This window comes from Salmo salar, chromosome ssa08 (genome assembly GCF_905237065.1).
Source record: "Salmo salar chromosome ssa08, Ssal_v3.1, whole genome shotgun sequence".
NCBI lineage: Eukaryota > Metazoa > Chordata > Actinopteri > Salmoniformes > Salmonidae > Salmo > Salmo salar.
Window position 1 is genome coordinate 14,661,297 of NC_059449.1, and position 23,960 is coordinate 14,685,256.

At 43.6% G+C, this 23,960-nt stretch overlaps 1 protein-coding gene across 8 annotated transcripts in view; it reads left to right on the plus strand.

Moving 5' to 3' along the window:
• The window catches only part of LOC106610235 (type II inositol 3,4-bisphosphate 4-phosphatase), a 185,049-nt gene that overhangs the window by 13,131 nt on the left and 147,958 nt on the right, over positions 1-23,960 (plus strand). For 4 of the 8 annotated variants that reach the window (XM_045722771.1, XM_045722773.1, XM_045722774.1 and 1 more), the window contains exon 3: positions 17,392-17,510. In XM_045722771.1, the coding sequence (XP_045578727.1) occupies positions 17,392-17,510 (119 nt within the window). Of the gene's footprint in view, positions 1-17,391; positions 17,511-19,767; positions 20,037-21,891; positions 22,080-23,960 lie in introns of those variants that run through there. The other 4 variants (XM_045722776.1, XM_045722778.1, XM_045722775.1 and 1 more) reach the window with 3 other exon arrangements.

A 23,960-nucleotide genomic window follows, 5' to 3' on the forward strand; every position in this document is an offset into this window, starting at 1 on the left:
AAAATGACAATAACAAAAACAGTCACCCTGTCACTTGTTTTAGTACACAGCTGAGTGAAGTGGTTAGGAAAATGTAACCCCTCTCAAATTCATAGACATCACTGTAGTTCCAAGGACCGACAGTGAGAGAGAGATTCCCAGACCCCAGACTGCACCTTTAAGGGCAAGCCATTGAGCTGAAGGGCAGTTTGGCTGAATAAAGCTTTGCCAGTAAGCGTCGAGTACATTTCATAACGGGATGAGATGATTCTAGGTTAGGTCTCGGCTAATAAAAAATCAACGGCTTGGCAATGATGTCGATGGTTCAGCAGGTCTCGTATCACGACAAGCTAATCACCCGTGACAAATAAAACAATGATTCCAGCCAAAATGATTTCTTTCTGGCCCTAATTATCAATTACCATCAGAGTGGGTGATTTAGAGAAAACGGTACGAATAAATCGTTCTTTGTGCGTTCTACTCCACCCGGCTGGAATATCTTCTCACTTTAACCATACGAAGGGAAGGTTTCTGACAAGCGACATGCTCGTCTTCTGTAAAGTAAATGAGTGAAGACAGTTGATGTACAGCTCAGGATCGTAAGGGGATAGGTGGAGGACGAGCAGAGAGAATACGCTGTGCATCTGTGATCAAGAACTCTCTTAGGAGATGGATAGAGGTGAAAGAAAGAGGGAACTGAGTGAAAGAGGTGCCTGCCACATTCTTTCCACATCATTTATGCCCTATGCCGTTGCTCATTTAGCTCTGCCTTCCCTCGTAGGATGATATACAGTGAGTGTAGAAGACATTAAGGACCTCCTCCTTTTGCCCTCAGAACAGCCTCAATTCGTCAGGGCATGGACTCTACAAGGTGTCGAAAGCGTTCCACAGTGATGCTGGCCCAGGTTGACTCCAATGCTTCCCACATTTGTGTCAAGTTGACTGGATGTCCTTTAGGTGGTGGACCATTCTTGATACACATGGGAAACAGTTAAGCATGAAAAACCCAGCAGCGTTGCAGTTCTTGACACACTCAAACTGGTGCCCCTGGCACCTACTACCATACCCCATTCAAAGGCAGGTGAATATTTTGTCGTCACCCTCTGAATGGCACACATACACAATCCGTGTCTCAATTGTCTCAAGCCGAAAAAATCCTTCTTTAACCTGTCTCCTCCCCTTCATCTACACTGATTGAAGTGGATTTAACAAGTGACATCAATAAGGGATCATAGCTTTCACCTGGATTCGATGTCATGGAAAGAGCAGGTGTTCTTAATGTTTTGTACACTCAGTGGATATTCTGATGGATGTGCGCGAGTAGATTCTAACGTGCACTGCCTTATGTTAGCCTCTTTCCCTAGAGGGTGTTCTCCAAGCGAAAGCTTGTGTTTTTTACACCCGACACATCATCCACATGTGTGCTGAAGTTTGTATGCTATCTGCGTTTTAGATTTAAAAAATCGTCATCACTCGTAATCGCCTCTTTTTTAGTACTATGCGTATGATGTTTACAAAGTAACGACCAAGGTGGGAGGATATCCTTTCAATATCCAACCACAGATATTAACAAAAAGGCTACTAAGTATTCTGCTTGTTATCTTAGCACAAGCAAATAGGAACTCTGCATACTTTGAATGCAAAAGGGAAGAGTCTTGAGAGATTCACAATAACCTAACATTTAACCTCATAACGATCTTTGAACAAATATAGCTGCTTCTCGGGAGCGAGGTCACTAAGGGGAGAATTTAGAATGCTAAAAAGTAGTCCCTCTCAGTTACCCAAAACACTTTAGCACGCCTCGTATTCATCAGCCGCAGAAACATTAGCATTACTTCCACTTGTTGCCTAGTAACTGTGGAGGATTATTCTTTTCGGAGGAATGATTGGTGTCAAACGGTGTGCCCGGCTACGCACTCCAAACTAACTAAGCATTAGGCTTTTTATTCACTCATTCGACCACACATTCAGCTTGAAGTGATGCATGTATATCAACATCATACCTACAGCGGGTCTGAACAGTACTGTCAACACAGGAGTTCACATAGTGTCCATTATGTATTGCCGTTATAATTGTTTGTCACTATTCCATGGACTTTATTTGACCTAAACACTACAGGCATTGTGGAACTAAGACCTACATAGACACCCATAGTATGAATCTGCATACGGACACCATGGCCTTTAGTTGTACTGTAGCCTGATTGGTTGTAGTCACCGTGCCTAATCTCCCTGTGGACTTTGTTTGACCGCCACAGTGGCTACAGTCTCTCAGGCAGTCATGGTGTGGAAGGACACTCTTCTCTTTAGAGGTCACAACAGTGGGATGATTCTGCATAAAAACACCCTCCTGGCCAGTGTCTGATTGGTTGAAGCCAGTAGCCTCCAAACATCAGCATTCCCAATGGCCCAGTGCCACAACAGGAAGCCTCTCTCTCAGTGGCCTCCAGGGGGAAGTCTCCGTGGAGAGGGGCTGCCGCTGCGTCAGGATGCCCAGCTTGGCAGCTCCTCCTCTGGGTACCATGTTCTGGGGTTTAGGCAGGGTCCACGGGCAGTCCACCCAGCTGAGATGAGACTCACACCCCGGGGGAGTGGAGGAGATGCGGGGGAGAGGAGGAGGAGAAGGCGGGGTTGAAGGGGGTTTCAAAACCTTCCCAACACACTCTGCCAACTACCAATTAAAGCTTGATTAATCGGCTTCCCTCATTAGCTGTCGCTCGGCACACAAATTAGGTGCGGCTGTCTTTTGATAATGCCAACGTCGGAAAACAATGTTTCAAACGCCAGTGTCGTGTCCTTCATTTCCCATTCAGGTAACCTGTGTGTTACCTCTCTGAGCTATACACAGAGGGAAATGACCACTTCACACACAGAGGGGCATTTCAAAACCCCTTACTGTACTTTTTAAGTACAGTAGTTTTTGTCAATGTGGATCAAGCTTTACTTTGATCACTAGTGTTGATGATCATGGCCATATTATAATTAGTGTAAGCGAGGGGCAGGAGGTCATTTTAACAATACTACAGTAGATCTCTTCATCTACTTCTGTCTAGTAATGTTCTGAGGGAAACACACTTCTAACAAGTTGAAGGTAGCCTCTATTTTGGAAATGACCTCGACTAGATCTTAGAAAACAGCTTCCTATTCCTACATAGTGCTCTACTTTGTGTGCTATATAGGGAATAGGGTGCCATTTTGGATGTACCCTGGATGTTGGAACAACGGAAACACACATTCAACGTTTCAAAAGAGTGGAGCCCAATAGTATATTTGGATGCAATTGGCGCAGGATGCAATTGCTCCGGCCAAATGCTACGCCAAGCCCACGGACGTTCATTTCTTCTCCGCAATAAGTCTGGATCGGAGTACCTCCCCGACGATTTCTAGAACATAAACACATTCTAACCGTTCTGATTGGTCCAGAAACCGATGGGTTGGGCCAGAGCCAGAACACATGTGGGCTTTGATACTTTGATTGGTTAGAGATTATGCAATCACTGAAGACTTTTTTTTCTACAACACCCCGCATTTTGACATCCCCACAAATGACTTCAATGATGGCAGTCTCAGACTGAAGTATGTAGCGAACATAGAGCAGTTTGGGTCACCAGGCAACTGTTGTATAACTCCCTGTACTGTAGCTCCTTTAACAAAGGCCCAATCATAATTTCAACTCAGCATGGATACAGGGTAAAGCAAGGGAAGTGGCCAATTTGTTTCCCAGAAAAAGAACCACCAATTTGAAGGCAAACTCTCTTCAGCATGGATGCAAACAGTCCACATCTGTTACTGTGTGTCAATCTGACATGGTACAAACACACTTCAAAGATTTACTGAAGCCTATTCTGTTATGACACTCAATCAGCATCTATTTAAATAAATCCAAAGCCAGGTGAGAGAAGTGTGCCACTTTATTTATCATTTGTATAGAGCAGGGGTCTCTAACCTTTTCTAGCAGGAGAGTTGCTTTTAAAAAAATGAAACATATTGCGAGCTACAATTTTTTTTCTAGCTTTCAGATAAGCACGTTCTTCTCTTCCCCAGGTCCTTAGTGTACAAGAGAAAGTAGTTTCCTGTCAATATATCTAGTAAAATAATGGTTAATTAGCAACTCTAAGGGGGGCCATATAAAATCTGTGATTATTTTCCAAATTGTGTTTAATATTTTAGCAAATTATGTTTTCTCAGCAATTTTTATTTGGGGGGGGTCACTCTCGAAATTACAATTGTTCATAGATAAACAACGAAATTGGATGTTATGAGTCCATGTCAATTGCTAAATATCAGCAGACGACGAAACAAATGTAGGTTTGGAAGAAAGCGAAAAGATTTTTGAGTGTAATTCCCCTTTAATTGCACATCTGGCCCTTTAATTGCACATCTGGCCCTTTAATTGCACATCTGGCCCTTTAATTGCGCATCTGGCCCTTTAATTGCACAGGAACGTGCCGATCGAGCCTAATGTGCTGGTCTAGCGATGGTTCTGTACTGCTGCTGTTCATTTCATGGCAAAGTTTCCAAAGAATAAATAATAGATACAAATGATATACTCACTCATGATATACTTTTGCCAGGTAAGCCGCCTTTGCAGTTAACATTTAATGGATAAGGGTTTTGGGGAAAGTATTTCTGTCAACTCACAACACGGTTATCACATCAACTGGCTACACATGGAGTGATAGATAAACGCGCGTGCCACATAGACGGATAGGGGCAATATTGCTGGAAATGAATAGTATGATTATGAATAGTGAATGAATAGTGGCTAACCATGGGTGGAATAATGTCAATGTTGCGTTGATTAGTTAGTAGCTGGGAGATTTGTGAGATTTGTTTATGACAGTTTGCAATGGAACACATGAAAAACTGCATATAGCAAGAGGTCAACCTGCTGGAGACCCCTGGTATAGATTATCAGTCACCAGTCAGCTCCTCACCTCATGGTGCGAGTTCTTTATTTTGTAGACTTCACAGAATCAACATCTGTCCATTAATTCTACATCTTTCACTAGTCTAACATCATATGGTTGTCATTTTCTCTGTTTAATTGACATGTCAGATGTATAGACTCTCTCCACAGCATGAATTGTTATATTTTCCACAGACCTGATGGTGAACACTGAACAGGTGTGAAAATGGAGGCGGCAGATGCAAATAATGTTGTCAAATTAATTGAAGCGCTGATATAATTATCGTGATTAATAATCCTCATCTGGAGAGTGGTGTATTTGTCTCCCATAGCAACCCCCACTGTCTCCCTTTCTCTCCCCATTTGCCCTTCTAATGGAATTTAGATTCCCTGTAAGGTCACAGAGGAGATGGTACTGTATTAAAACAAATTCCCTGTGAATTCGTCTTGAAAAGTATCAATATATTCACATTTTTCTCTTGCTCTTTCTTTCTTTCTTTCTTTCCCTCCCTCTCTCTTTTCTGTTTCTTTGTCTCTTTCACATATCCCTGTTTCAGTTTCCAATTTTCTATTTCTCTCTCGCTCATCCCCAGCCCTATCTTTCTCTCCATCTTTCTCTCTTTCTCTCCATATCTCCCTCTTTCTCTCTCCATCTCTCTCTCAATCTATCTCCCTTTCCCTCTCTCTCTCTCTCTATCTCAAATGTTACTGACCTCATAAACTCAGCAGTTGAATTTAATGGCTGTGGCTTTGGTCCTATCACTCTGTGAAGCGATGCGGATAGAGATGTCCACTGTCACATGTCAATCCTCAGTAGAGTGTGATATTAGGTGAGATCCCAGGACCTGTCAGAGATCCTCTGAGCTTTTGAACTGGAGAGGACCAAACACTGTTGAGCAACTCCCCAGTTCTATACCACACTTCAAATCAAATTTTATTAGTCACATGCGTCGAATACAACAGACCTTACAGTGAAATGCTCACTTACGAGCCCCAACTCAACAATGCAGTTAAAAAAAAATACGGATAAGAATTAAAAGTAACAAGTAGTTAAAGAGCAGCAGTAAAATAACAATAGCGAGACTATATACAGGGGGGTACCGGTACAGAGTCAATGTGCAGGGGCACCGGTTAGTTGAGGTAGTATGTACATGTTATTAAAGTGACTATGCGTAGATGACAAAAGAGAGTAGCAGTGGTGTAAAAGGGGGGGGGGGGGTCAATGCAAATAGTCTGTGTAGCCATTTGATTAGATGTTCAGGAGTCTTATGGCTTGGGGGTAGAAGCTGTTTAGAAGCCTCTTGGACCTAGACTTGGCGCTCCGGTACCGCTTGCCGTGCGGTAGCAGAGAGAACAGTCTATGACTAGGGTGGCTGGAGTTTTTGACAATTGGATGTGTTACTATGATTGTGGGAGAGATGGAGAAAGAGAGAGACATGGAGAGAGAGAGAGAGAAAAAGAGAGAGAGAGAAATTATGAAACTGATGGTAAAGTTGAGGAACAGAGGGAGTGGATCTTCTATGGTCCCTGAGAAAATAGAATTGTGTTTCAGTGCGCGACTGTGTGCATGTCTGTTCTTCTGCCCCATCCGTTCTAGCGCTGCTTTCTTCAGCCCTGTGTGGCTCCAGCTCTTTACTGTAACTCCAACATATCTAATATTAGGATCTTGGTTGTTGGTGGAAGAACAGGTGAGCGTCACAATGTAGAATCAATCGGATGGAATAGAGATAGCACCACGTCGTGGTTGGCTGTGTTGTTTTGTTCTGCCTGGCGCTGCAGCTCCATGATAACAGGTTAGACATGGTGAAGGCATCTCCCTATAGCTCTGATTTAGATGGATACACATTCTGGAACAGTAGTTTTTATATTGTGTTTTAGAAACTAACCCTGATGGCAGATGCTTTGTGGCCTCCTGGAGCAACCAAGGCCGAAAGGCTAATCTATGATGTTTTTTTTGTGAGCTGACACACACATGTACAAACATGCTTGCTTGCAAGCAAGCAAGCACAGCACACACACACACACACACACACACACACACACACACACACACACACACACACACACACACACACACACACACACACACACACATAAACACAAACAAACAAACACTTCACACTGTTTCTAGCCCGCGGTGATGAAGGATATGTATTAGCCCAGGGGAATCCAATACCGGAACGCTGCCTGTCTGCTCCAGTCTGGTGACAACATTACTAAGAGGATGTGTTGTCCCTGACACTCCGTACCATATGTCACACTGTCTGTTACCTCAACGACAGTCACTATGTCACTACGGATCCACAAGGACTGTTAGTCACACCGCCCTGTCTCAACCTGTGGTTTAATCCATCTATTTAACTGGCTCCTTTCCCTCACTTCTGCCTTCGTAGTGCCCCATGACTGCTGCGTTGTTGTGTCTGTCTGTTTACATGCCACTGTCGGTGTTGTAGTAGAGGAGAATATTCATAATGGAATGTAAAAATCAACTGTCTGTCTGTCTGTCTGTCTGTCTGTCTGTCTGTCTGTCTGTCTGTCTGTCTGTCTGTCTGTCTGTCTGTCTGTCTGTCTGTCTGTCTGTCTGTCTGTCTGTCTGTCTGTCTGCCTGCCTGCCAAAGGTCAAAATCCTAATTTAAAATAATAATGCCGTTGACAGTAAATTTGAAAGGTTGTTCATCATTCAAATAATGATCAGACTAAAAGCTAAGTTATTATTTCAGTTTACAACCATACAATTTACTCACCCCAAACCCCAGGGAGTCACAGAAAAACACCATATTTTCAGATAAAAGTCTCGGCTATTTTAGGATGATAAATTAGCGATGATTGTAGCCATTGCATCGGAGCAGAAAGTAATTTGCTTTAATGCTGAAGGACTTTAATCCAGATCGAGCCAGCCAATTAGCCTAACGGGCTGCATTACATCTGGGGTGGTCAGACCTCCTCTTAGCATTTTCATGACTCACCCACTCCCTCTCTTTCTTGCCTTCTATCACTTCACTCAAGCCTTCTCTCCTTCTATTCCTCTGTTCCCATTATCTCTCTCTAACTCTCCTTACCTTTCCTTACTTTCCTCTCTCTCTCGACCTGTTCTACCTCTGTCGCTCTCTCCCTCTCTACTCTCTCGCTCTCGACCTGTTCTCCCTCTCTCTCGCTCTCTCCTGTCTGTCTATCTCTATTTTTCTCGCTTTCTCTCTCTCTCTCGCTCTCTGTCTCTCTCTCCATTTGGACACTATTTGTGTCATAGAGAAGAGGCTCTTTGAGAGTATCATGGTACCTAGAGTGTTGTTAGTAAGTTCCATACAGCAGGCTGCTATTCTGCTATTCCATCCACTCTTTTGATCTAATAAAAAGCATTCAAGAAATATTTGTGTCCATTTCACTGACTGGGCAAAGAGACACGAACAACCTAAAGAGGAAATGGAATTAAATTCTGTGTGATTTAGGCTTATTTCTGATGTCACACGGTTTGAATGGGGTCATCGATTGAATGATAAATCATATACTTTTTTTTCTCTACCCTTTTTTCTCCCCAATTTTGTGTTTTCCAATTGGTAGTTACAGTCTTGTCTCATCTCTGCAACTACCGAACGTACTCGGGAGAGGCAAAGGCCGAAACACAACCTAGCCAAGCCGCACAGCTTCTTGACACAATGCCCACTTAACCCGGAAGCCAGCAGACTGATACCCCATTTCATTGATTCCCAATCCTTAGGTAAAGCTTATACAGTGCAAAATCAATGTCAATACACACAATAGGCTGACTGGGGAGGTGATTTCACACAGTCACAGTCCTGCGATAAGAGCTACAACGCTAATATTTGCGTAAACTCTTCACAGTTGTGTTCTCTGGGTGTCACTGAGTAGACTGATACCCCATTTCATTGCCCAATCCTTATTGTGACTAGTTTCATAACACATAACCCGGTCCAGTCGAGCTTCACTAGCCAGATGAAGCTAGCTGGCTGCTTATAACCTTAGCTTTGGGCAACAGGGTTAAGTAGCTGGCTAGCTATTTATTTTTCATGAGCTGAAGTTAAATTTCAATAGGCGAACAACAAGTGGCTATCTAGCTAATACTTACTCACAAGGATTCCGAAATCATTGCTAAGAATAATGAAAATGACTGCAGTTTCTACTGGTCATTGTTTTCAGGCTGGTTGTATTTGTGCTAGCTAGGTACCAAGCTAAAGCTAGCTAGCTACCCCAGAAGTTGCGGTCAAACATATAATGCTTTATTACCAACGCGGTATTGTAAACACATCGTTCGTGGCCGGTGTTTGCTTGTTTGCAGACTTTTTTTGTACAGCTTTGACAGTGCTACTGATAGTAGTGGTAGCACTTAGCTTGCACGTGTAAATTCAGAACACACAACATTCTATAATAGAACTGTTATTTGACGTGTCAAATTAAAAGCTTATTTAACTTGTCAAAGTGTTATTTGACGTGTATCTTTTTTGACACGCAAAGACCCAAACGGCATTCCATAGTATGTCGTGACGCTAATAGCAGTGAAGCTATTACTGTTTAACTCCTGTAAGGCAACATCTGAAAAATAGCGCACTTGGTAGTTTGTACCGGTGGTCAACTAGTCGTGAAAGCCAACATCAGTCAAGGGCAATGGATTTCGCCTTTGAGTTGTCTCGCTGAAATGTTCTTACTCTATCAAATGACTGCTCAACTTGTTGACTGCTCGATCCACACAGCAGACATTGTGGGCTAGGTTAGGAATGCTGTGTTGCACGTGTAGCGCCACATTTTACGTGGCGTCATTACATCATGTACCTATCTTATGTATGCACATCAGCTTTGATATCGGTTTTGCACATCGGCGTTAAACTAGACATCGGGCCGATACCGATGTTGGCATTTTTAGCTAATATCGGCCGATACCGATATATCGTGCATCCCTAAATGAGACCCTGTTGATATTTCACTTTGAATTTGACTATGTGTTAATAAAACGATGTGTTGCACTTCCAACAATGTAAATGCTTCAACCAGAACAGTGCTACATTGCTCTGACATCCCATTTCTCAGCAGAGTGGCTCAGCTAAATACTAAAACACTGTTTTATTTATGACAAAACTGCTTGAATCTCGACTTTGTTTGTGTTTGTTTGCGTTGGTAAAAAAGTCAAGGAGACTACTTTCACCTTGACAAGTCAATCAGCATTCTAATGCTGTAGGTAGGAAAATGGCTGCAATTTACATAAGGCCAACAATTATTTTTTTTGTGTGAGTCGTAAGTGCTTGCATGTATGCATATGTGTATGTTTGTGCATGCATTCAACTGTACATCTACATCTTGCAGTATGGTATAACTCAACTAAGGAAGGGATTCCATTCTACAGAGTGAACCCCTTGTCTTGGTGTGTGTCCCAGTGCATAGCCCCGTATCTCTAACACTCTCATCCTCCGAAGTCAGAGAATGCTAGATGGATCAGTTCACTGAGACTCCAGTACATCAAGAAAGAAAAGGTCTTTACAGCATACAGTAGAGGACATGTGTAGGTTGATTGGTCTGTCAGACACTGTCCCTCAACTTATGGCAGGCAGCAATGTAGTGCGCTGCCAACCCACAGCTCTCTGCGTCCTCCCCCAACAGGACGGGTAGCCTACTCTCATCAGAGAGGTCTTTGAAACCTTGAATAAGGGTTTCAAATTTGGGGAAATGACACTCTCTAATTGTTTTATATTTTTCACATTTTGTCAGGAAATGCAGCTCCGTCTCAGGTTGTGCTGTTGTGCAGTGGTAGCACAGCCTTTCCTCTACAGGGAGCCAGGTTTTCCTGTGTCTACCCTTCTCAATGGCAAGGCTGTGCTCACTGAGCCTGTACTTTGTCAAGGTTTTTATAAGGTTTTGATCAGTAACCATGGTTGAATAGCTGGCCACGGTATACTGTCGATTTAGGGCCGGATAGCACTGCATTTTGCTTTGTGCTTGTGTTTCCTAATAAGCAATGTAGTTTTGTTTTGACTGTGTTGTAATTTGGTTTATTCTGATTGATTGGATGTTCTGGTCCTGAGGCTTCAGTGTGTTAGTAGAACAACTTTGGAAGGATGAGGGGACTATTTTCTTTGCTCAGCTCTTGGCATTGCAGGGCTTGGTAATGATATGAGAGGGGTCACTGTATTTTAGATGTTTCCAAAACTTATTATTTATTTTTTTATTTTATTTTTTATTAGTAGATATTGGCCTAATTCTGCCCTGCATGCATTGTTTGTAGTTTTCCTCTGGACATGTAGGAGGATCTTACAGAACTCTGCCTGCAGGGTTTCAATGGGGTGTTTGTCCCATTTGATGAAATCTTGTTTTGCAAGTGGACCCCACACCTCGCTGCCATAAAGTGCAATTGGTTCAATGACACATTCAATTCGTTTTAGCCAAATTTTAATAGGCATTTCAATTTGAATTTTCTTTTTAATGGCGTAGAATGCCCTGCATGCTTTCTCTCTCAGTTCATTCACTGCCTCATTAAGGTGTCCAGTTGTGTTTATTTTTAAACCTAAGTAATTGTAGTGTGTGCAGTACTCTATATATTTTGTACCAATTGAGAACTTTGGTCTAATTCCCTGAGATCTGGATCTTCTCTGGAAAATCATTATTTTAGTCTTTTTGGGGTTTACTGCCAGGGCCCAGGTCAGGTAGTACTGCTATAGCAGGTCCAGGCTCTGCTGTAGGCCATGTGCTGTGGGTGACAGCAGGCATAGGTCATCTGCGAAGAGTAGGCATTTAACCTCTGAATTGTGGAGACTAACACCAGGGGCTGAGGATTTGTCTAGAATAGTGGCCAATTCGTTGATGTAAATATTGAAGAGTGCAGGGCTCAGATTGCAACCCTAGTGAAGGCCCCGCCCCTGGTTAAAGAATTATGTTATTTTCTTGCCAATTTTAATGCTGCACGTATTGCCAGTATACATTGATTTAATTATGTCATATGTTTTACCCCCTACACCACTTTCAATAACTTTGTAGAACAATCCTGTATGCCAAATAGAATCAAATGCTTTTTGGAAGGCGATAAAGCAAGCGTATATTTTGGTATTATTTTGGTGGACATGTTTATCAGGGTGTGTAGGGTGTAAATACGATCAGTCGTGTGATGTTTTGGTATGAATCCAATTTGGCTTTTACTCAAGGCATTGTGCTTATTAAGGAAGTTTAGAACTCTTACATTTATAATACTACAGAAAACCTTCCCCAGGTTACTGTTCACACAAATCCCTCTGTAATTGTTAGAGTCAAATTTGTCTCCGTTCTTAAAGATTGGGGTTATGAGTCCTTGATTCCAGATGTCAGGGAAATAACCTACACTCAGGATCAAATTAAACAGTTTTAATATAGCCAATTGAAATTTTGCACTAGTGAGTTTGAGCATCTCATTTAGGATGCCATCAGGTCCGCATGCTTTTTTAAATTTGAGAGCCTGAAGTTTCTTATAGAGCTCCTGGTCAGTAATTGGGGAGTCCAATGGATTTTGATTGTCCTTTATAGCTTTTTCTAATCCATTCAACTTCTCATGAATTTGGTGTTGTTCTGCGTTTGTGTCAATTTGAACGGTGTTGTAGAGTGTTTTAAAATGTGTTGTCCATATGTCACCATTTTGTATCGCTAATTCCTCTTGTTTAGATTTTTTTAGTTTTTTCCAATTTTGCCAGAAGTTGGTTGTGTTTATGGGCTCCTCAATTAGTGTCAGCTGCTTGCTGTTGTACTGTGCTTTTTTTGGTTCTGAGTGTATGTTTATAGAGTTTTAAAGTCTCACAGTAATGAAGGCGTAATTCACCATTATTTGGGTCTCTGTGCTTTTGGTTGGATAGTGTTCTAAGTTTTTTGCTTATAATTTTACAATCTGCATCAAACCAGTTGTCATCTGTGATCTTTTTTGTTTAGTTTTTTATCAATTTCAATTGTTCTTTTGCCGTTTGCCTGAATATAATAGTTGATGTTTTTAACTGATAGATTGATGCCTTCTTTACTGCGAGTGAATGTGGTATCCAGAACGTTATCTAAGAGTGTTTGGATATTTTGGTTACAGGTTGCTTTCTGGTATTCTTCTGTGCTGTTTTGGGCCCTTCTGTATGAATTTCTGATGTTGTACAGCTTACTGGGCTGTGAATATGAGGCAGTTTCCATGTCTGTTTTTTTGAGGAACAACGTAATTTGGCTTTGTCTCTGTCTGTCTCTGTCTCTGTCTGTCTCTGTGTCTCGTTCTCTGTCTCTCTCCATTTGGACACCATGTGTGTCATAGAGAAAAGGCTCTTTGAGAGTATCATGGTACCTAGAGTGTTGTTAGTCATTTCCATACAACAGGTTGCTATTCTTGTTTTCCGTTAACTCTTTTGATCTAATAAGAAGCATTCAGGAAATATTTGAGTACATTCCCGTGACCGGGCAAAGAGCCAGTGATTCAGGGCTATTTCTGATGTCACATGGTTTGAATGGGATCATTCATTGACTTTCAAACCTGTTGATTTAAACTGGGATCAAAACAAGACTCACTTAAACGTGATTGATCTTTTGCTATATACAGCATATCAGCCTTGGAAACACATACAGTATCTATATATATCTACAGTTGAAGTTGGAAGTTTCCATACACCTTAGTAAAATACATTTAAACTCAGTTTTTCACATTTCCTGACATTTTATCGTAGTAAAAATTCCCTGTCATAGGTCAGTTAGGATCACCACTTTATTTTAAGAATGTGAAATGTCAGAATAAAAGTAGAGAGAATGATTTTTGTTTCATCAGACCAGAGGACATTTCTCCAAAAAGTATTATCTTTGTCCCCATGTGCAGTTGCAAACCGTAGTCTGGCTTTTTTATGGCGGTTTTGGAGCAGTGGCTTCTTCCTTGCTGAGCGGCCTTTCAGGTTATGTCGATATAGGACTCATTTTACTGTGGATATAGATACTTTTGTACCTGTTTCCTCCACATCGTCATAAGGTCCTTTGCTGTTGTTCTGGGATTGATTTGCACTTTTCACACCAAAGTACGTTCATCTCTAGGAGACAGAACACGTCTCCTTCCTGAGCGGTATGATGACTGCGTGGTCCTATGGTGTTTATACTTGCATACTATTGTTTGTACAGATGAACGTGGTACCTTCAGGCATTTGGAAATTGCTCCCAAGGATGTACCAGACTTGTGGAGGTCTACACATTTTTTTCTGAGGTCTTGGCTGATTATTTAGATTTTTCCATGATGTCAAGCAAAGAGGCACTGAGTGTGAAGGTAGGCCTTGAAATACATCCACAGGTACACCTCCAATTGACTCAAATGATGTCAATTAGCCTATCAGAAGCTTCTAAAGCCATGACATAATCCATAATCCATAATTCCAAGCTGTTTAAAGGCACTGTCAACTTAGTGTATGTACATTTTTGACCCACTAGAATTGTGATACAATGAATTATAAGTGAAATAATCCGTCAGTAAACAATAGTTGTAAAAATTACTAGTCATGCACAAAGTAGATGTCCTAACCGACTTGCCAAAACTATAGTTTGTTAACAAGAAATTTGTAGAGTGGTTGAAAAACGAGTTTCAATGACTCCAACCTAAGTGTATGTAAACTTCCGACTTCAGCTGTGTATCTATATACAACTGTTGAATGTCACTATTTTAGCTGGTTTCTAATGAGACAATTTTGATGTTTGACCTTGAATTTGACCTCGACCGTGTGTCAATGCTTCAACCAGAACAGTGTTACGTTGTTCTGACATCCCATTTCTCTGCAGAGAGGCTCGGCTAAATGCCAAAACACTGTTTTCCCTTTCCTCTCACACATAAACTGGGTGACAAATACCACTTGAATTTTGACTTTGTTTGTGTTCGTAGACCAGTCAAGGTGGCGACTTTCACCTTGACAAGCCGATCAGAATTCTAATGTAGGTAGAAATACACATGATACTTGCAGCAATTTACATAAGGCCAACAAACACTCTTTTGTGTGTGTGTGTGTCGTCCTTGCATGCATGCATGTGTGAGTCGTAAGTGCTTGCGTGTATGCATATGTGTGTCCGTGCATGTTTTGCGTGCATTCAACTGTACATCTACACGTTGCAGTATGGTACAACTCAACTAAGGAAGGGATTCCATTCTACAGAGTGAACCCGTTGTTTTGGTGTGTGTCCCAGTGCATAGCCCCGTCTCTCACACTCTCATCCTCCAAAGATCAGAGAATGCTCGATGGATCCGTTCACTGAGACTCCAGTACATCAAGGAAGCAAAGGTCTTTACAGCAAAGACAGTGTTTTATGCCTTAGCGCCATTCATCTTTTAACTCCTGGGCTACCTCTGTAGCTTCCTCTTAACTCTTCTTCAATTCCCCCTTGTTGTAACCTTTTTATTTTCTGTACCCGTACAGTCACTTATTCTGTAAAATTGACCCTCCGAGGGGGAATTACACATAAAAAGAACAACCTTCTGTCATATTTTGCTGCTTTTATGGATTTTTGTTCTATTGAGTAATGTTACACGGGGTTACGATTTCACTAAATAATGTGCTATAGTGACAATGCATTTGCAGAGCGGATCAATTCTTGTTTGTCTGCCAGAATGTTGCTAGTTGGATAAAGTGCACCATTTGGACATGGTCCAATGTCCTGATTCAGATGTCTCACCCTATAGTCCTAGAGCACTGTAGTCAGATAGTCCACCCTGTCTAGTAGTCCTAGAGCGCTGTGGTCAGATATTCCACACTGTCTAGTAGTCCTAGAGCGCTGTAGTCAGATATTCCACCCTGTCTAGTAGTCCTAGAGCACTGTAGTCAGATATTCCACCCTGTCTAGTAGTCCTAGAGCGCTGTAGTCAGATATTCCACCCTGTCTAGTAGTCCTAGAGCGCTGTAGTCAGATATTCCACCCTGTCTAGTAGTCCTAGAGCACTGTAGTCAGATATTCCACCCTGTCTAGTAGTCCTAGAGCACTGTAGTCAGATATTCCACCCTGTCTAGTAGTCCTAGAGCGCTGTAGTCAGATATTCCACCCTGTCTAGTAGTCCTAGAGCGCTGTAGTCAGATATTCCACCCTGTCTAGTAGTCCTGGAGCGCTGTAGTCAGATATTCCACCCTGTCTAGTAGTCCTAGAGCACTGTAGTAGTCCTAGAGCACTGTAGTCAGATATTCCACCCTGTCTGGTAGTCCTAGAGCGCTGTAGTCAGATAGTCCACCCTGTCTAGTAGTCCTAGAGCACTGTAGTCAGATAGTCCACCCTGTCTAGTAGTCCTAGAGCACTGTAGTCAGATAGTCCACCCTGTCTAGTAGTCCTAGAGCACTGTAGTCAGATAGTCCACCCTGTCTAGTAGTCCTAGAGCAGTGTAGTCAGATAGTCCACCCTGTCTAGTAGTCCTAGAGCAGTGTAGTCAGATATTCCACCCTGTCTAGTAGTCCTAGAGCACTGTAGTCAGATATTCCACCCTGTCTAGTAGTCCTAGAGCACTGTAGTCAGATATTCCACCCTGTCTAGTAGTCCTAGAGCACTGTAGTCAGATATTCCACCCTGTCTAGTAGTCCTAGAGCACTGTAGTCAGATATTCCACCCTGTCTAGTAGTCCTAGAGCACTGTAGTCAGATATTCCACCCTGTCTAGTAGTCCTAGAGCACTGTAGTCAGATATTCCACCCTGTCTAGTAGTCCTAGAGCACTGTAGTCAGATATTCCACCCTGTCTAGTAGTCCTAGAGCGCTGTAGTCAGATATTCCACCCTGTCTAGTAGTCCTAGAGCGCTGTAGTCAGATATTCCACCCTGTCTAGTAGTCATAGAGTGCTGTAGTCAGATTTTTAACCATTCAGTGACAGCATATGGCTCTTTGTGGTTACTTCAATATCTACATGTATCGTCCAATATCACTTTACAGTAAATACTGGTGACCACAGCCTCGTACTGAGCCAGAGAGGGAGTGACCATTCCTGGACAGGAAGTGTTGGTTTCCTATGATGGCCTAGCCTCCCCTCGTCCCAGTCTTCCTGTCAAACAGGAAGCCTGGAGGAACTAGGGACTGACCAGGGGTTTCACTGACAAACATTAAATCCTAATAAAACAGACAGTCCTCAGCACACTCACTCAGCTGAGGGAAGAAGGAAGAGAGAAGACTTTGACTGGCAGCCATGTTAGTTTGACGACTGGGTCTCAGGAGACAAGCTGCTTTCCAGAACTAAGGACATAGCACTTCCCATTTCCTTTTACAGTGAGGATACTTCCCTGAGAAATAGCTTTTTTAAATCCTTCCACCACTCTCACCTCATGCCCCAGGAATGGTGGGGTCACGGTGATTTCCCTCCTCCTTCCTCTCCTTCCCCTTTCCCTTTTGACCTTTCTATTCAACCTTGTGTTGTTTGATGTTAGGGTTTTACTCAGGGAATGTACTATACTGACTGTCCTCTCTCTCTGCCCTCCCCCTTTCATCAACTCTCTCTTTCTGCTCCATCTTTCTCTGTCCTCCCCCAATCTTTCTCTCTCTCTCTGTCTCTGTGCGTGTGTGTCCTCCCCTTCTCCAGAGTGCAGGGATCTGATTGGCTCTGGCAGAGACAGGAAGCCCAATGCTCTAGTCCAGGTTGCTGTCATCGACCCCCGGGAACAATACCTGGTCTCCCACGCCTGCACAGAGATAGTAGAGGTAAGGCACACACACGCATATGCACTGACACATACACACACACACCCTTTCACAAGCCACTTAATGCAGCTACCTCCCCTCCTTCTCATGCTCTCTTTCTCTCACACACACTCTTTTGCTATCTCAATCCCTTTCTCTGCCGGTGTTTGTTATTTTTACTGTTAAAGGGTCGCTCTGGTTCACTGGGTCTAAGTTGCTAATGTGGTTAACACGGAACCCAAACCGGGTGCGTGCGTGCGCCATTGTGCATAAATGTATTTTGTCCCCCCACACCAAATGCGATCATGACACGGAGGTTAAAATATCAAAACAAACTCTGAAACAATTATATTAATTTGGGGACAGGTCGAAAAGCATTAAACATTTATGGCAATTTAGCTAGCTAGCTTGCACTTGCTAGCTAATTTGTCCTATTTAGCTAGCTTGCTGTTGCTAGCTAATTTGTCCTGGGATATAAACATTGAGTTGTTATTTTACCTGAAATGCACAAGGTCCTCTACTCCACCAATTAATCCACACATAAAACGGTCAACCGAGTCATCTCTCATCCTTCCAGGCTTTTTCTTCTCTTGACTTTATATTGCGATTGGCAACTTTCATAAATTACGACCTTGTTCGTCTTCAGTCACCAACGTGGGTATAACCAATGAGGAGATGGCACGTGGGCGCCTGCTTCTATAAACCAATGAGGAGATGGGAGAGGCAGGACTTGCAGTGCAATCTGCGTCAGAAATAGAACTGACTTCTATTTTAGCCCTTGGCAACGCAGATGCTCATTGGCGCGCGTGAGCATTGTGGGTGCAATAATTGAATAATATAGATTTCTACATTTGTTTTGCAACGCTCGCGCACGTGACGCGAGCGGTGTAGTCAGCCTGTTAAGTCTATCTCTCTCTCTCTCCTACTCATTCTCTTTCTCTCTCTTTCTCTCATTTGCTCACTCTCTTTTGTTCCCTCCCTCCCTCTCACTCTCATTCTATCTATCTATCTATCTATCTATCTATCTATCTATCTATCTATCTATCTATCTATCTATCTATCTATCTATCTATCTATCTATCTATCTATCTATCTATCTATCTATCTATCTATCTATCTATCTATCTATCTATCATCTCTCTCTCTCTCTCTCTCTCTCTCAATCTCTGTCTCAATTCAAGGGCTTTCCCTGTGGCTCAGTTGGTAGAGCATGGTGTTTGCAACGCCAGCATGGTGTGTGCAACGCCAGTGTTGTGGGTTCGATTCCCATGGGGGGCCAGTACAAAAAAAATGCATGAAATGTATGCATTCACTACTGTAAGTCGCTCTGGATAAGAGCGTCTGCTAAATGACTAAAATCTAAAAATGTAAAATGTAAATGTAAGGGCTTTATTGGCATGGGAATCATGTTATCTCTCTGTCTTTCTCTCTGATTTGTGGTTAGAGCCCTCAATCTGTCTCAATCTGACTATCAGAGTCAGTCAACTGCGGTCTGCGTGTGCAGACTGTCTGCGTGTGCCCACTGTGTGTGTGTTGAGTCTCTGCGCTCCATACAGTCTCACGGAAGTGTCTGTGCCCTCCGACCTCTGGCATGCCTCTTTTATTGCCCTCAGAGCTGGAGTGTCATTACCATGGCAACAAGAGCACAAGTGTTTTTGTGGCGGCGGCAACATCTGCCCCCTGTCCCGGGCTGGAATACCCACCTAGAACACACACACACACACACACACACACACACACACACACACACACACACACACACACACACACACACACACACACACAGTGGTGTAAAGTGCTTAAGTAAAAATAATAAATCATGTAAATGATGCCTGAGTGTTGGAGTGTGCCCCTGGCTATCTGTAAATTAAAAAACCAAATTGTGCTGTCTGGGTTGCTTAATATAAGGAATTAGAAATTATTTAATATTAATACTTGAGTATATTTTAGCAATTACATTTACTTTTGATACTTAAGTATATTTAAAACGAAATACTTTTAAAACAATTTTAATGGGTTACTTTCACTTTTACTTGAGTCATTTTCCACCATTGCGTGCGCGCACACACACGCACACACACACACACACACACACACACACACACACACACACACACACACACACACACACACACACACACACACACACACATCCACCCCTCAACAAATCAGTCACTCGTCTTTCCCTTTCTTCCCCCCTTCTCTCCGTCACAGACTGAGGGCTCAAGTGAGAGAACACAAAGTAGGGTTTATCTCTCTCTTATCTAGCTGATTAAGCAACAGGAAGATTTACTGTTTAAGACAGTCCCTTCGTCTCTTACTGTAGAAACTCCATAGAAAATAAAAGGAGTCCTCGTCCTCCACTCACTCTGGGTCTGGGACCAAGTGGAAAACACAGGATGTGGTGCAGCAGTAAGCAGTACAGTACGGCTCAGCCAAGCTCACTGCTGCAGGACTAGTGTGATTCCATCGCTGTAATGTGACTCTTGTTTTGGAGAGGGATCTGAGAACAACATGGACTGTTGCTTTCGGCTTCTCAAGAGGAGGGTATGTATGGATACTGTATGTATGTAACTGTGGAGATCTCTTCTGATCATACTGTAGACGTGTCTCTGGATTTACAGTCGCATGGTATAGTAAATATTGAACCAGACGCAGTGTAACTTCTGTATCTGACTGGTCGATGTATTGGAATGACTAGTCTCTCTAATTCATTACGTATCACTGAACACTGATAGGGACTTTTTGGGGGGATCAACTTGTATTTATTTTCAAAGGATAACAGACAAGAACAAAGAGCATCAGGAATTGTTTTACAGTAAGAGACTCAACAATAACACTAAACTGGCAGTACACCATACAGAGTGTGTGTGTGTGTGTGTGTGTGTGTGTGTGTGTGTGTGTGTGTGTGTGTGTGTGTGTGTGTTTGTTTGTGTGGCCAGCCATAGGGAGTCCCTATGCAACATTGTTTAATTGAGCTCTGTCTGTCTGTCCATCATTCCTCAGTGCTGCAGCTGTTCCTTCATTGACCTTTCTGGTTAAAAGGGGAAAGGCCCTGTGTGTGTGTGTGTGTGTGTGTGTGCATGCTCACACTCATGTCTGTGTATGAAGTGTGAATATGTCGGAGACAGGCCGGCTGCCGTGTGTTGTTCCCAGTGGCCCTGGTGTTCAACAGCTGGGTCTTACCAGACTGGCAGCTACCGCTATGCCTGGAGACAGACTGGCAGCTACCGCTATGCCTGGAGACAGACTGGCAGCTACCGCTATGCCTGGAGACAGACTGGCAGCTTCCGCTATGCCTGGAGACAGACTGGCAGCTTCCGCTATGCCTGGAGACAGACTGGCAGCTACCGCTATGCCTGGAGACAGACTGGCAGCTTCCGCTATGCCTGGAGACAGACTGGCAGCTACCGCTATGCCTGGAGACAGACTGGCAGCTTCCGCTATGCCTGGAGACAGACTGGCAGCTACCGCTATGCCTGGAGACAGACTGGCAGCTTCCGCTATGCCTGGAGACAGACTGGAGACTGGTTGCCTGCTGCCTGCCCCACCTCTTTCTCTCTCACCCCCACACATGTGATCAGAGTGTTATTGAAGCCTTACAGAGCAGGTGTTTCCTTATCCTAAACAGTCCATCTTGGGGCAGTGTGAAGCCTATAGGACAGAGACCATTTCTTTCATTTGAATTATCTTTGTTTGAAACGTTGGGCATAAAGTTAAATAAATAAATATAAATATAAGCAGTAGATATCAACAGACTTCTCTCTTATCAATCTCTCCTATCAGTCTCTCCTATCAATCTGTCCTATCAATCAGTTTTATCAGGCATGTTGGGCGCAAGTGTAAACACTACTAAAATGCTATTGGAGATCCCCTCTCTCCATCTCTGAGCACCCAGAGTGGTGTGGGTTATATACTGTACCTCTGAGAGAGGAGACAGACAGGACAGAGAGGGTGACATTTAGGCCCCACGGTAATCTGTTTGTCTATGGGAAAATCCTATTCTGAAAGCCATTACCACCAAGAGCCCAGGAGTGGCCTTCTCAAAAAAGGGATTTGACGGCATGCTGTGGGGCCAAGTGCCCAGTAGGATAAAACAAACCTTTCATGTCATGCTAGTGAAGCGAGGCGCGCGTGTGTGTGTGTGTGTGTGTGTGTGTGTGTGTGTGTGTGTGTGTGTGTGTGTGTGTGTGTGTGTGTGTGTGTGTGTGTGTGTGTGTGTGTGTGTGTGTGTGTGTGTGTGTGTGTGTGTGTAAATATGATGAGAGGGTCAAGGGAATAGGTGAGAGCCAACTGTCTGAGAGAGCCTCCTGCCATGGGACGATACTCCCCCTCCACACACACACACACCCTCTAATAGTGTAATGCCTCGCCCATTCCTTGGAGGTCTGTAACCCAAAGGCACCGAGAGGGGCGTCACTGTCTATATACGCAGCTGACTCCCCTACTGCTCTAGACATACTGCCTGACTGGCTGCCCATTGACTGACTGTCTAGCTACTTCTCTCTGAAGTACTACTGCTGCTACTCCACTCTACCTGTTTGTACCGCTGTGTGAATTCGGCTGTAGATGGAGTTGCCAAACATGCTGGTAAGTATGAAAGAAGGCTATTCAGTTCAGAATGTCTTGTCGAGGGAATTTGAGGTGCGTGTGTGTGTGTGTGTGTGTGTGTGTGTGTGTGTGTGTGTGTGTGTGTGTGTGTGTGTGTGTGTGTGTGTGTGTGTGTGTGTGTGTGTGTGTGTGTGTGTGTGTGCATGCTGCATGCATGTGAGCACCCAGCGAGTCTTGATTTCCTCTTGTATTGCATGCTGTACCAGAGTATTCATTTCCCCTTGTTTTGCCCGCTGTACCAGATTGTGTGTGAATGTGCTGCTCCAGAATGCCCATATGCCCCTCAAAGCATGGTAGCATGGTATCTGGGTGGCAGTACTGGGCAACACTGTATACTGAGAGCATGGGAGTAGAGTGCTCTCCAATGGATTAGTGTTGTTTTCTCTCTCCCACTGCTTGGTGTTAATACAGGGGATGAAAACATCTAGTAGACTAGGGAGGAGGAGGGAGGAGAGGGGTTTGTGTAGAGGTTGGCTTGTGAGGAGAGAGGTGTGTGTGTGTGTGTGTGTGTGTGTGTGTGTGTGTGTGTGTGTGTGTGTGTGTGTGTGTGTGTGTGTGTGTGCGCGTGCGTGCGTGCGTGCGTGCGTGCGTGCGTTTGCAGAGGTGTGTAACACATGGTTGTCCTGGGGTAGCCTCATGTCTTGGCTGCCGATCTGTAACCACAGGTCCTTCCACAGTCTACATCCCTCCAGTACTCCCCTACTGTATGAATGGGCTTACTGTGGTAGGCTAAGATGTGTTAGTTGTTAGTCACCTTGGATAAGGATGTCCACGTAGTCAATAAAGGGACATGTAAACAGACTGGAGGCTTCTATCGATCCTTTGTTGAGGTGACTAATCTGAGCGATTTGGTTTTCCTAGCCGACGACCGTTGCTACGGCGGAATGCAGTACTGGAGACAGTGGAGACGTTTTTCATGTCGACAGATTATCATTAGGGTGTTTACGGGATGCACCAGGGCTGAGTGTGTGTGTTCTGAGTGTATGCTTTCTGAGTGTATGCTTTCTGAGTGTATGCTTTCTGTGTGTGTGTGTGTGTGTGTGTGTGTGTGTGTGTGTGTGTGTGTGTGTGTGTGTTTTTTTTATGACAATGCCTCCATGTGCTTGTGTGTGTGTCCGCGTGCGTCCATGTGTGTGGGTACTGATTGTGAGCCCAGCCTGTCCCGGGGGCCTGCGTTCCAGAGCCACCCATCAGGGCAGGGCAACAGGAAGAGGGAGCCCCTGATGTAAACACCAGCTTTCTTTGAACACGCAAAGCTTCACTACACCAGGGTATATACAGACCCAGTCAGGGTACACATTATACCAGGTCACAGTAGGCTCCATAGGCCTCTCTCCGGGCCTGGGGCTATGGTGCTTGGGGTGGGAATCTGGGTGTGTTTGTGTGTTTAGGCTAGCGGAGGTCATGCATCCATGTGTCTGTGTACAGTACCAGCCCTTTATGGCAACAAGCTCTCACAGTCTCACTGCAGAATCAGATGTCCAAGCCCATAAAATGACACATTTCTTTGGCATTCACTCCGTAATCATTAAGTTAAGGATTGGCTTTAAACAAAACAACTTCATGGTTAAGTTTAGGCATTCATTCTGAATGGTTAAGTTAAAGGGATACTTCGGGATTTTGGCAATAAGGCCCGTAATCTACTTCCCCAGAGTCTGATTAACTTGTGGATACCATTTGTATGTCTGTGACCAGTATGGAGGAAATTACAGGTTGTTTTGCAAACCAATGCTAACTAGCGTTAGCGCAAAGACTGGGAGTCTATGAGAAGTCTACCTATAGACTTCCATTTATTGCGCTAACACCCAGGAGCAGTAGGGAAGCAGACTGAGCACAGCTGTTGGCTCACTCCTCCCTCTC